Source organism: Kwoniella europaea, chromosome 2 (assembly GCF_036810445.1).
Source record: "Kwoniella europaea PYCC6329 chromosome 2, complete sequence".
Lineage (NCBI taxonomy): Eukaryota > Fungi > Basidiomycota > Tremellomycetes > Tremellales > Cryptococcaceae > Kwoniella > Kwoniella europaea.
In genome coordinates, this window is record NC_089488.1 from 89822 (window position 1) to 103390 (window position 13569).

At 45.3% G+C, this 13569-nt stretch overlaps 5 protein-coding genes across 5 annotated transcripts; 3 read left to right on the forward strand and 2 right to left on the reverse strand.

Moving 5' to 3' along the window:
- Positions 1–476: 476 nt before the first annotated feature.
- V865_006384 (uncharacterized protein) lies at positions 477–3081 on the forward strand (the record flags this gene model as incomplete). The annotated part of the gene is made up of 3 exons (XM_066230143.1): positions 477–819; positions 1023–2033; positions 2132–3081. 3 exons carry the CDS (start codon positions 477–479, stop codon positions 3079–3081), a joined length of 2304 nt encoding a protein of 767 aa, XP_066086240.1.
- Positions 3082–4144: 1063 nt separating this feature from the next.
- Positions 4145–6232, reverse strand: V865_006385 (uncharacterized protein; the record flags this gene model as incomplete). Its single annotated transcript, XM_066230144.1, has 2 exons — positions 4145–5046; positions 5128–6232. The coding sequence occupies 2 exons, from the start codon at positions 6230–6232 to the stop codon at positions 4145–4147; spliced, it is 2007 nt and encodes a 668-aa protein (XP_066086241.1).
- Positions 6233–7759: 1527 nt separating this feature from the next.
- On the forward strand, positions 7760–10433 carry V865_006386 (uncharacterized protein; the record flags this gene model as incomplete). The annotated part of the gene is made up of 5 exons (XM_066230145.1): positions 7760–8005; positions 8153–8320; positions 8394–8773; positions 8868–8948; positions 9185–10433. 5 exons carry the CDS (start codon positions 7760–7762, stop codon positions 10431–10433), a joined length of 2124 nt encoding a protein of 707 aa, XP_066086242.1.
- A 267-nt stretch (positions 10434–10700) lies between these two features.
- On the reverse strand, positions 10701–11356 carry V865_006387 (uncharacterized protein; the record flags this gene model as incomplete). Its single annotated transcript, XM_066230146.1, has 6 exons — positions 10701–10796; positions 10850–10872; positions 10940–10969; positions 11026–11101; positions 11159–11241; positions 11302–11356. The coding sequence occupies 6 exons, from the start codon at positions 11354–11356 to the stop codon at positions 10701–10703; spliced, it is 363 nt and encodes a 120-aa protein (XP_066086243.1).
- A 481-nt stretch (positions 11357–11837) lies between these two features.
- On the forward strand, positions 11838–13446 carry V865_006388 (uncharacterized protein; the record flags this gene model as incomplete). The annotated part of the gene is made up of 7 exons (XM_066230147.1): positions 11838–12080; positions 12151–12276; positions 12355–12674; positions 12740–12873; positions 12947–13081; positions 13145–13230; positions 13300–13446. The coding sequence occupies 7 exons, from the start codon at positions 11838–11840 to the stop codon at positions 13444–13446; spliced, it is 1191 nt and encodes a 396-aa protein (XP_066086244.1).
- Between the last annotated feature and the right edge of the window lie 123 nt (positions 13447–13569).

A 13569-nucleotide genomic window follows, 5' to 3' on the forward strand; every position in this document is an offset into this window, starting at 1 on the left:
TCTATTGGGAATAGTGGGAAACTTTTTCCCTTGTCTCACAACAGACTGTCACCACCACTTACGACACCCACAACAGAATATCGACGCATTGGCCTCTCTCCTCCTTTGCTTGGTGTCCATTTGTATTCTTCTTCCATATCCATATTCATATCATTCGGACAAATACAAATCGACCATCAACCCATTCCTTGATTTCCTACATATATATATAACATCCCGGGAAGATGGAAGTCACCCAGTGACTCGATACCTTTATTCCAAAGTAACCATATATATCTATATATACTTTTACTTTGATTCTTTCTGTTTCTGTACATATATATCATCACCACCACTCGCCTACAATATATATATATATATATATACAGGGAACATAGGAACGACTATCATCGGCATAACAGATCAGATCAGATCAGTCACCGGAATCAAATCAAACCAGCCCAAATTTATCATCCACTCACCAGTCAACATTCATCATGCATCCTCAACCTCACCCTCATCCTTATCGATCATCATACCCTTCACTATCACCCGCAACACCCATCACATCCTCCATCACATCACAGTCACCACAGAAACAACATCCACCTTATGGTTTCCCTCCCAGCAGTATCGACATGAACGTGAGCATAGGTCATCCTCATCCTCCCCCTCCACACCATCATGGCAGCAGGAACGCCTCGATCACGTCCACTCGGTCCAACACGAATCATCCGGAATACAGCGAATCGGAATCAGAAGGTGAAGACGACAAAGTGGAAAAGGATAAGCTGGAGATACGTCGAGAGAAGAACCGAGTGAAACAGAGGAATCTACGCTGTGAGTATTGAATGAATCGTTTGGATGGAAACAAAAAGGCTCGTTCCTGATTGACAGTAACATAATCTTAAACATCCTCATCAATGTAATGACCCATCCATTGATCCCATCTTTCGATCCATCTATACCACTCTTCTCCTTCTATCGCATGCATACCGGACTGATCATGCATATGCTGACTCATTCTTGTTGATTCGATGTAGTACGTCGAGCGAATCACATAGCTGAACTCGAAAGGAATCTCACGAATACACGAGCAGAACATTCCTCCCTACAGAGTAGTTTCGCTCATCTCCAACAGAGGGAGAACAATCTACAGGGATGGGTACACGATCTGGAATCTGCTTTGTTCAGAAATGGTCTAGCAGCCGAGGTCGAGACTCTACGTCGCATATGGGCAGATCGAGAATTCAGCAAACCCACTCAGCTTCCGCCTCCCCCACCGCCATCTTCCAGTCAACACGTTGCGATACCTCATCATGCACTTCCTACTCCCTCTGGTCCACCTTCTGCCGATCCACTGTCGACCCTAGCCCGAGCAGCCTCTTCCATCCCACCTGGATCTGGATCCGCTTCCGGTTATCCCGAAGCCAGGATGAGCTATCCCCCACCTTCGGCAAGTGGATCAAGACTTACTTTACCCCGACCCACCTCCTTCTCTCGTCCTCCATTCGAAAACCCCTATCCCACTCCAGAATTACAATGGGGGTTGCAAATGAACGAATGGGTACAAGCACACCCTTCGGCTTTGTCCGAATCCGATAAGAAACGTAAGAGGGATCCTTACGCTGCTGATTATCCACCACCACCACCCTCCTCCTCGACTCTCAGACCAGGTCTACAACCCATGTCAGGCAGATTATCGGAATCGAACATTCACACTTTACCGCCTATCCAATCTTACCGACAGAATTCCCCCACATCCGCTCGACCGACATCAGCACCTTATCAGTCCGAAAGGCATTCCGTACCCATATCAGCCTCGACGTCTTCTGGAACCGGTAACGTCTCACCTCGTTCGATAAGGATTTCCGATCTGGTATCGCCAAAACCTTCACACATCGATCATATCTTACCGAGCCTATCGACGTCCCTAACAGCCACCGAATTGACGCATCCCTCGATACCCGAATCGAAAAGACAGTTGGAGATGCTGACGAACAGGGAAGGAGGTTGGAATAGAAGATCGAGCTCGCAAGGTGATTTGTCGGTGAGTGCGTGTACCAAGATCTCTTGATATATGTTGCTTCTACTCCACAAGCCAACATTGCATGTTCAGCTGATGGGTTCTCGTTGGTTTGGGTATTCTTAGCCGGAGACGGAGAGGGAAGTTCCATCTCTGAATGGAACCAAACTCCCCCCTTTGAGATTCTTCAGACCGAAAACCGAGGAAGAGGATCATCCCATATTGAAATCGAGTCCTCGATCCAATGGGGATTCTCGAACGACCAGCAGAGGCAGAGAGATGGAGAGGGAAATATCACCCAAAACCAGACTATCCTTATCCCCCTCGGCGATTGGGGGTCGAGCAGCTTCGCCCCTATTGAAAGTCAAGGAACATCAGCTATTGGATGGTCAAGTACCGAAATCGGCTTAGACACCATTCATCAACTGGGAAATCAAGGAGAGGGAGGAGAAGAAAGGTTTTTGACGGATTCGATACCTCACGCGTCCGTTTATACCGCTAGGATATTACTCTTATCAATCTTACCTCAACCTATCTTGTTGGATAATCCACCGTTATTACCTGACTTGTTCAAGGAACAACAACAGATAATCTTAACAGCTTTATCCAACATCTCGCCCCCGGAAGTCGCAGATCAATTCCGATCCTCGCAGTTGAAAGATCTTTCAGCGGAAGATGCCAAACTGTTATTGGAATATCAATCTTCCCTACATCCCAATTTCCGTCTGGTCTTATTCCCCATTGCGATCCTTCGAGCAGCCACCATCAGAATATACAAGGCCAATCCTTCGACGTTCAACTTGACTCACTTCATCACATCGACTTTGAGAGAAGCTAGGATATTTGGTAATCCACTTGATCCCGATGCGTGGGAGATGCCAGATTCCTTCTGGGACCAATGGGGTGGGTGGTTCCCTCCTGGAAGAGCCTACTGCGCTTCACTGAGTGCATGGAGAAGGAGAGATGGACATACTGGATCGACCGTTGTGGAGATGATCTTGGGTCTCAAAGGGGAGAAACTCAAAAGGAGGGAAGGGTGGGTGGGTAAACCACCTGGATGGAAGATGCCTCGATAGTGGGATCATAGAACTCTTACATACATCACTTCATATAATTTGATACAGAGCGAATTGCAGGAGACGTTGCACACGCAATTGACAGGATAATATATGGTTTCTGTATAAGTACTGTAGCTTTAATACACAATTTCACTTCCACATAGTTTGATTTGATAGGAATTTGAAACCATGTACCACGTATGTTACTAGATCCATGTCATGAGATTGACCAGACCTCTTCGTCTACAGAGAAGTACTGATACTGATACTGTGTCACAGCCCTTCGCCACATTTCAGAGTTACATACTCACCGATCGTGAACCTATAAAAGTTACTCACTCGATCGATCCCCCTTCTTCCCGACTCCCAACTTATCTACCCAAGATATGGCAGACCTCGGAAATCCAAAATTTTTACATTGATGAAATACAAATACTGTATGAGTACCATCCATTTCTACAAATAAATAAAACATCTTTAATACTTGTATTTTCATAACGCCACTCTCATGATCGACATCCGTCATCTTTGTTATGGTAACGTAACCCATTCGGAACCGGATGGATAAACTGGGAAATGGTATGTAACCAAAACCTTCTGGTTACGTTAATCCGGCTTGATGCTTACCGTGGAAGGTCACGTAACACTTAACGAGATTCCCGTTTTTGTCGGTGAGAGCATTTTCTGGATTTACGGCATCATCAGTGGAAAGAGATTTGCAGCGCAGCGCAGTAATGATTGTATCCGAAGTGCAGCGTATGTCGGCTTCGGTTTTGGTCTTTGAAATTGAAATATGCGTTTATACTCGTCAGTGCTTTAAGGAAATCAAGGATGGATATTGAGTTGCTATGATAATTGTATGGCACGATATGAACAGCTCCGCACTTTTGTTTTTCATGTTCATCTGCTGTATGTATGCATTTAACAAAGTGAATGATGATGTTTGGCGTTATTCATGAGAAGTTGGTAGACTATTTCGCCTGTCTAGTCAAATATGATAATACAATACAATAGATATGAAATCGCTATATAGATGGGGGCATGTAAAATTATAGTACACCTGTGATATCTATCTTTACATCTACAATCTCGCTCTTTTCACTCTCCCACCCAACATCTGTCTCCTAATCTGTGTCTTACCCAATACTTCCCCGACTTGTAATTCCTTGCCATTCTTTTTCGTCGATTTACCTATCCCACTTCCATCCCCCAAACCAAAAACTACCACTCTTCCTTCCCTACCTGCTCTTCCTGCCCTACCTGCCCGGTGGACGAAATCCAATACGTCCCTTGGTGGATCAAGTAAAAATACTGACGAGACGGATGGTGAGAAATCTAAACCTCGAGAAAGTAATGAAGTAGTCACTAAAATCCTAGGTGTAGATGATGAGGATGAAGATGAAGATGAAGATGACTTAGTACTGCTTGTCGATTTTTTCTCTGTTCCTTCTTCTTGCTCTTGTTGTTCTTGGAACTTCCTTCTGGGCTGTTGTGGAACAGATTTCATCAAGAAAGAATCTAACGGACCATTCCTCCCTCTCTGGCGATACTGACTTTCGCTCGTCCAATTCAAACAATGTAATCCCTTTGATTCCAGTGTCTTCGATAGTTGTTCGACTTTCTTATCGGAATTGCAGAATACGATAATTTTGCTTTTCTCCTTGTCACCTTCCCCTTCCAGTTGAAGATTTGATCTTGACTTAAGAGCATCATCAGCGAATACCCTTCGGACCTCGTGAGCAACGTCTGCTAGTCGGTTGCCGGTCCTGGACGGTGGCACGAATCGAGTCTCCAATTTGGTGGGTAGCTTGTGTAGGCCAGGTGAGAGGAGATGCGTGAATTTGGTGGATGAGAATAAAGGGTGGGAAGATAGGAGGTTGAGCAATGAAGGTGGTAATGTTGCGGTACATAAGATTAGGTTGATTTGGGATGATAAAGGGATTTTGGATAGGATAGATAATGTCTCGTCAAGGAAATCAGAGCCTGGTGAATCAAGAACACATAGTCAGCCTGGAGTTATAGCAAATCACAGAAGCGGTCTTGTCTATAGTCATGCCAACTTACCCAATAACACATCCGCTTCATCAATCACCACCCATTCCAATTTATCGCTCCTCACCAAACCGTTCCTCTCTTCTTTCTTCCATAATCCACTACCTATATCTTCCCTTTCATTCTCTTCCTGATCTTGATCTTGATCTTTCCTTATACCCAACATCCTTCTTACACTTCCGACCGTACCCAGTAACACATCGACCGTACCTCTCCTAGCACCAACACCTCCCGCAGCGGTATTGCTCAATCCCATTACGCTGAGTTTGGTGGTATGCGTGAGGGATTTGGCAAATCGGGTGGATTGTCTCGTAAGTTCGTGGGTGGGTGATAATATGATTGATCGAGGATATAGATGTTGGGCATCTTCTTCTGATTCTCGGATATCTTGTTCTGTCGATTTGAGATGTTGAAATAGAGGAACGAGATAAGACATTGTCTTGCCACTTCCTGTCTCAGCACCCAGTATCACCCTCTGACCTTGACTAGAAGTTGGACTCGAAGTTGGAAGGATATTTGCGAAACTGAGACTTTGTATTGGCGTAGTCTTTCCGTCTTCAGCATATTGCGATGTAAGAGATTGCAGTAATCCGGGACTCAGATTGAACGCATCGAAGGGTCGGGGTGAAGCTGCAGTGGGATCTGCGAGAGTTGGCGTGGAAGGGTAAGAAGGTGGTTGGAAAGGTTGCGATTTCGGGAATCGTGGTGAAGATGGTATTGATTCTGAAGCATCTTCCTCTGCCGCGGTAGAATGCCTCGATGACCGATGTGGTTTACGAGGTTCGTCGAAAGACGCTAGTCTCCTTGACGAAGTAGGATGTATTTTACCTGCATCATTCGATCTGAAGGCAGGATATCGGGATTGACCGTCGAAAGAAGGTTTCTTGCCGAACGCTGGTTTCTGACCGAAAGATGGCTTCACACCAAAAGAGGTCTTGTTGGTGGACTGTTTGAAGGATGAGCCCCTGCTTGGTCTTCCAGGTTGAGCTGTCCTCGGTCCACCAGCTTGAGAGGTCGAAGTGGCATGAAGTGCTCGAATGAGGATGGAGCGAAGGGGAGGGGTCGTAAGAGCTATGTGAGATATCCTCGAGGGGTAGGAGAGGCGAGGGTGGATCATCTTGAACCTCTTCTCTCGATTGTTCCCGCGCTGTCTTGTAGTACGCTAGATACAAGACGTGAACTCACCAAGAAGGAGAGATGGGAGGTTGTGAGGATGTGATTTTTTCCAAACTCGAGCTGGAGTGAGTAACCGGGAATTGCAAAGATATCACGTGACAGGAAAACCATCCGATTTGATTCCGTCGAAAGTCCACTCCACGAAATTCTTCCATCTATCTTCGAAGTTTCTCTCTCCCTTCCTTTCTTCACATCTTTCGTCTCTTACTGAATCTGTATTTCTACTTTTACTGTCATAGATAATCCGTTTCTCGTCCAGGATGTGCTACATGTAAGTGTCTGATTCACCCATTCCTGCCTCACGACCCTCCTTCTACCATATCATAATCCACAATCCTCTCCCTCTCATCCACACCCACACTTATAAATGAAGAGCGGCACATTTGCCCCATTGGCACCTCTTGACCCAGGGTCCGTCGACTCGATATCACCACACGATATCATCACGAGTACGACGGGCCGTTGCTCTCAACGGACTATCTGATAACCACATCATCTTTGTTCCGTCAATTGTAATGAGCGAAGGGAATGAGAATTGGATTGCTGACTCTCAAACATGTTACAACAGGTATCTTCTCATCTTGTAATGATTTAGATTGTTCATTGTGTATATTGTTATTACATTCGCTCATTATACGTGAGCGAGTCGATGATGAAGAAAATGTATCCCATATCATATCTACCAGATTCGAAATTCGATTAACAATGATCAATCACGTTCCCATAAGATCCAATCCATTCCAAATTACCTTAGTCGTCCTTTCATTCATTGACATCACAATGTCCAATGTCCGATATCACGCTGTGATTTCGATCAGCGTTGACTCGATTTCGACTGATTGTATCGCATCGAGACCGTCGTATCAAAACTTATCAATCCTTTCATGAATCCCATCTCAAAGGAACGATCATTGAAAGGATCATCATACACATACAAACCCCGCTGAAGGCTGTCATACCTTTTCGCTATTCCAGTATGAAAGTCAGCTGTCTATTTATTCAACACCAGTCGTGACAGTTCAGAGCGGAGTTGATCCTCAAAGCCCCCCATTCGGAATTTTTTGTAAATTTACAATCTCACCATACTGATCTACAGTATTCGGAATTCCATCTCATTACCACCCACATTGAGCTATACGACTGCGATCATAGTGGTCATTGGAAGGTGTATACGATCTGATCTTATTAAAGCTGTTCAACGTAGGTCCTTTTCATCTGATCATAGAGGAATCATGGACAGTATAGGTTAACATGTCAACGATCTCCGTATCGCAGAGGCGTCGTCTATCCTCGACTCGTCAGGCGACCTCCCCCATCTATCTAAGCGTATCTACTGATAAACAAACAAACAAACGAACGAACGAAAAACGAAAGTGCCTTGCTATCTACCATCATTAATCGACCACTAACCAGATTACAACGACGATATTTCTTCAAACTTGATATACTATAGTCTCGTGCTAACAAGATGAACAACCAACTGAGCCTTCAGAATATGCAACGTCATTTCTCCGATACAGCTTACTTACCTCAGGTGTCATCGAGATTGAATCCTAACCCTAATCTGATAACGAGACCATCAAGGGGATTACCGGTGGGTACGGTTCAACAGAGAGGAACCATGTCGATGCCTACTTCGCCGATCATGAAGAAGATGGTTATTCAGCCGACGGCCAGTCCGGCAACTGATCTGGGTCAAGAGATCTGGGATTTTGTGAGTATTTTTCGATTCTGTGGATGTAGACTTCGATGCATCATTTGTCTGTTGTGCACTTGGGATGAACGAAAAATTTTGGGTTATGTTGGTTCTTATCGATGGCTGACCCGATACTGATATATCGTGTTCTCTGCTGATATATAGCCACAAACTGCTCAAGCGTTCTTCCCGTCTCAGTATCAACAACAACAACAGCATTTACAGCAACAGAACAATCCTCATCCTGGACAGACCCACAACCAAGCTCAATCTCAGGATCAGATCCAGCTACACAATCAAAATCAGACTCCAAACTCAGAATTTAACCATCATGTGAGTTACTTTCGTGATTCCCATGAACAGAGAATAACCATATGGATATTGACCTTGATTCATTCTGGTATAGGTCTTACCTATGGATCTCACACCGTCGTCTTCAGAGTATTATGACACCACCAGTCAACCACCCACGACAAGTTCTTTGCAGTACATCTCACCTCAGTCTACTCGTTTCCAGGATCAACCACCTATTACTGTATCAGGAATGGATTTAGGGATAGGAATGGATATCGATTCACCATTTACGAACCATGCAGGATTTCCCAATCAGGCGGTATCACCTACTATCAATACCCAAGTCCAGCAAGATGAACTTGAAGATCATGATATGAATTGCGATGCTGGCACTGGTGCTGATACTGGGACTGGAGGTAGGAAGAAGAGGATTCAAGTAAGGATCGCGTGTACACACTGCCAGAAAGCTTGTAAGAAATGTTCTAATACCCGGTGAGTCAGTTCATCTGAAGATCAAGCCTTGATCAAATCGCAAATGCAAATAGGTTGCTGATACTGAGTATTGGTGATATGATGATTTTGATAGACCTTGCGAACGATGTGTGAAGTACGGTTTGACTGATTGTGTGGACTCGACTCGTAAACCTAGGAAAACAGGTATCAAGAGGTGAGTGTTTGGATAGAATGTAACATTCTCAATTTACCATCGATCGATGAATCGTATTGCCAACCATGAGCAATGCAGCTGTGCTTGTGATATATGAAGATGAGATTGTACCCAACTTCTCTGTCCTGTCCTTTATCCCACTCACTACCTTCCACTGGCTTGCTTCTGATCTATACTCTCGATTGACCCATAACACTGACGAATCATACTGATTTTGTCTTTACTTACTCACGAAGGGGTCCATACAAGAGGCGTTCCTCGAAATACTCAGCTACGGGATACCCATATCCTCTCACAGATGAGGGTGGCGATGGTGATTCGCCAAAGACAAAGACGAACAATCATCAATACCAATTCCCAAATCAAGATACGAATACGAATACGAATATAAATACGGTCTCGAATCATTCAGATGTCCAAGCAGGATTTCACTTATCTAAAATCAATCATACTCGAGCTAATTTCTTTCATCTACCTCATACCCATACTGCTCATGAGAATCACCAATCTCCTCAACCAGGATCAGGGTCAGGATTACAATCGAATTCCAATCCACTACATCACCAACCATCCTCTACTCATTCTCAATCCATAATCTATCCACCATTCCCTAAACCTACACCCACTGCGTCGAGTAATCTCGTAACGGCCATATCCAATGCACTATCTCTACCTCAACAATCCCAGTGGGTTGACGGTCAACGTTTACCATTAAATACGAATGGTGTAACACTGGAAGAAGAGAATGGCAGCGAGAAAGGAAAGACAAGTCCATTGTATCCTAAAATTCCTGTCGGAGTGTTTCCATTTTCCTTAGTAGGTGGGAAAGATGATCCGTTCTCCAGAGCTGTTAGCCCCATTAAACAATTTGATTTTGATTTTGCTTCGGCGGGTAAGAATGCCAATGCCAATGCTAATGCTAATGATAACAGGAGTGGGTTGAGTGGAGTCAGGGAAGAAAGTGAAGGTGAAGAACAAAATCCTCCTAGATCAGTATCAACATCGGTATCTTCGATATTACCTTTACCGAATAATACTTCCACTCGAAGTACTAATGAAACTATTACGAATACTACCAACCTACGGGTTAACACGCAACCGATGATCAGCTCTCCTCTTCCTATGGGGCCTGGAACAGGTGCATATACATTTTTCGCACTTTCAAGCAAAATTCGCAAACCATCTCTGAGGACCTTGATGTCCACCTCAACCTCAAGAGCTCCCTCACCTACAGCCACGACTCGTACACAGGGTACGTCAAACGCACTGTACAACATCGAGATGGACATACAGAGTCCAACGTTATTTACTGCTTGCGCCGATGATAGTGGAATGCTACTGGATGTGGATGAGATAGAAGGTTGGAATACCCCTTGGTCAGGTAAGAATGACGATGGAGTTGGAGAAGGAGGAGATGATGATGGGATCAGAAATCACGATGGAGGTGAAACTGGACTGTTCGAAGGTATCATGGGATTACATTGAGTTGAGTTGAAAAAGTGACAAATTGCGGAAGGGTTATATATCAATATGCACGCGAGATACTGTATTTTGCATTCGTTCGTTTTGTTACAATGATCTGACTGAAGACCTCAGTAGACGGCCCTGATCATATAGGAGACGGCCTAAATTGGCGAGCAGATGATAGGAGGACAATGGAAGATGGGATAATTTGATCAATGTATGTAAAAGAACAACAAATTTCGTTGAGGCGTTTTTGCCTTCAAAAATAGGTCCTGTTGCTTCGCGGCGTTACACCTGTGCTATGCACTCAATCTCGATGGTGGCATCACTGGGCAAGCGTGCGGCCTGAATGCAGGTTCTCGATGGCTTGGGATCGGGAAGAAACTGACGTGACTTGTGTATCAGCTTGCATAACGCAAATCAATAGAATAACTTACCGAGACAAATGCCTCGTTCATCGCTGCGTCATTGAGCGCCCTTATCAGCCTCGGGCAGCGAGTGAGGGTAGTATCACGGTGCCAACTCACCATCGAAGTTGTCCAAATCGAGAATGAAGACTATAGATTGGGAGATGATAAACATTCACTACTTTGTTTCATCTCATGAAACTCACTATTAATCTTCACGATTTTCGAAAGTGACGAGCCACCAAGTTCAAGTACATCTTTCAAATTAGTGAGGGATTGAAACTGATCACAGTGTGTTATATGAGCCATACCACCTTGGCCTCGTAGTATGTAACTCACCGTAGCTTCCTTTATATCAGCAGATTTGCCGACTTGTCCACTGCAGAAAATCAATCCGGGAGAAGTCACGACTACTGCGGGTGCTGCAGATAACGAGCATAATCAGGTACACAAATGGGACAGCAAGTTGCGTTTCGACTCACAATTATGAGGCTTCAAGGGAAAGCTTGCGGAGCTGACTGTCTGTATCGCCGACATGATGAGCTTATGAGTGGGTGGAAGCAGCCAGGCGATGATGAGACGTTGAGGAACGACACGACGAGTGAGCTCGAAAAGCTGAGGATTTTGGGAGAGACTCGCATGAACGTGACATCTCGCGATGCATGTATAGTGCTGCTGGAAACTACAGAGACTCGATGAGACAAGATGGGCGTGAGTGCAAACTCAACTCGGCACTTCGGAACGCTAGAAGATTTCGTAGGATATGCCCGATCACCGCATTTCTTCGATAACCTACAGCGTCAGTTAGCTCTCGATCGGCACCTCGGAATACATGAACGATAGAGATAACAAGACACAATTATTCGCAAAGTATCTCATGCGTTCCAGAAGTTCGGCTTTTCGGCATGCCCAGCGCTATTCTTACCATTCAGATTCACATATATATATGGGGCATTTGAACTTTTGGGAATGAATTCAGCTCGAATATCATCAGCGTAACAGCCGGTAAGCTAACAACATGTCCGAGATCCAGTCCACCTTTCAACCGCCTTCCTCAGACGGTAAACCTTTCGTACCCGAATGGCAAGCACCACCGGCTACCAAAGAGGTTCACGACTTTGCCAAACTCACCACAATCGACCTAAGCCTTCTAGACTCGTCGGATCCCTCCGTCGTCGCAGACCTGGTAGCAACCACCAAACGAGCCATCAAGGAAGACGGGTTTCTATACCTGGTAAATTATGGTGTAACAATCGAGCAGGTGAGCGGCGTCCGCTTTTTTCGCATCGAGATCCGAGCTGGACCAGACTAATGCGGGTCGCTCCATATAGCTTCATCGTCAGTTCGCCATCGCCCAGTATCTTCATCGAAATATATCAGAGGAAGACAAGGAGCGGCTTCTGTGGGACCCAGCCACTGGGCTGTTTGCCGGATATAAGCCTGGTTTCGGATGGAAGGTGGGTTTGTAATTCTGGCTGACTGGATATATATAGTCGTTCGGATTGCTGATTCATGCGTCACGGCTGCCACTACAGAGAGAAAAGGGAGCTGTTGATGGTATTGAGCATTTCAATTTCTATCATGAGCAATTCAGCGACATCAACAATATCCCTACCTGCATTCACCCATTCATCGACGAGATCATCGCCTTTTGCGAGTTCTTGACTCAGTCCGTCAATAGGCGACTTCTCAGACTGCTCTCAAAAGTCCTGGAGCTCGACGATGACTTCCTCTGGAACAAGGTTCAGTCTCAGAAAGGTCCAGTGGGGGAAGGGTACCTCCGTCACGCACTGTTCCATCCGCTTCAGGAAGACACAAAGAAGCTTGGAGGAGGCCTGAGAATGAACGGACATCAGTGAGTGCAACACTTGGATGTTTGTCAAGAGAACGCAAGTACTGATCGCAAGGGCGGTCCTGCAGCGATTACGGAACAACCACTTTGCTCTTCTCCGTACCTATCAGCTGTCTGCAGATCTACGGCAATGACGAAAAATGGAGATACGTGGGCTACAATCCCGGTTCATTGGTGGTCAATCTGGGGGAGACTCTCGAGAGTTAGTCTCATATGCTTAATCTCAAAGGAACATAGCTCAGATATCGTGTTGTACTGACCCGATTATCCCGTAGTTATCTCTGGTGGTCACTTTAAAGCTACAAGACATCGCGTATATCAACCCCCTTCAGACCAAGCTCACGAGCAGAGACTATCCTTAGTGCTCTTCAACGCCGCCGAAGGAAGCCTCAGGGTATCTCCAGCTATGGGTAAGCGGTCTATTCTGACTGAGAATATCTGCTACCTCAGCTTACGCCTCTTTTTGCGCACAGAATCACCACTCCTGCAGAGGGAGGGCTGCATCAACGAGCAAGGTGTTTATAGGGGTTTCAAAACGCTCATGGACAACGGTATGCCTGTACGTTGGTCTTCCTTGCTGCTCATCTCAACGTTGGTCTTGTGAAGCTAATCCGGAAACCTCTCACAGGTCCCTACAATGAGGGAGTGGAGGGAGATTCAAATAGCGACTTTGCCAGAGCCAAACTTGAAGAAGGAAATGAAAACCCTTGAAGTCAATGGCAAGCTCATGTATCAAAGAGATCTGTTCGGCATCCCTGTGGTCATTCCTGTCTAATTCATGTACACTCCTTAGTTGTAAATGGTAGTGTCATGCAGTCGTTCCTGACATAGCATCATGTGTAGAACCTCCATTGGTCCCGAATCATGGGAACCATTTGGCTGCCTAGTGCCGCCCCAG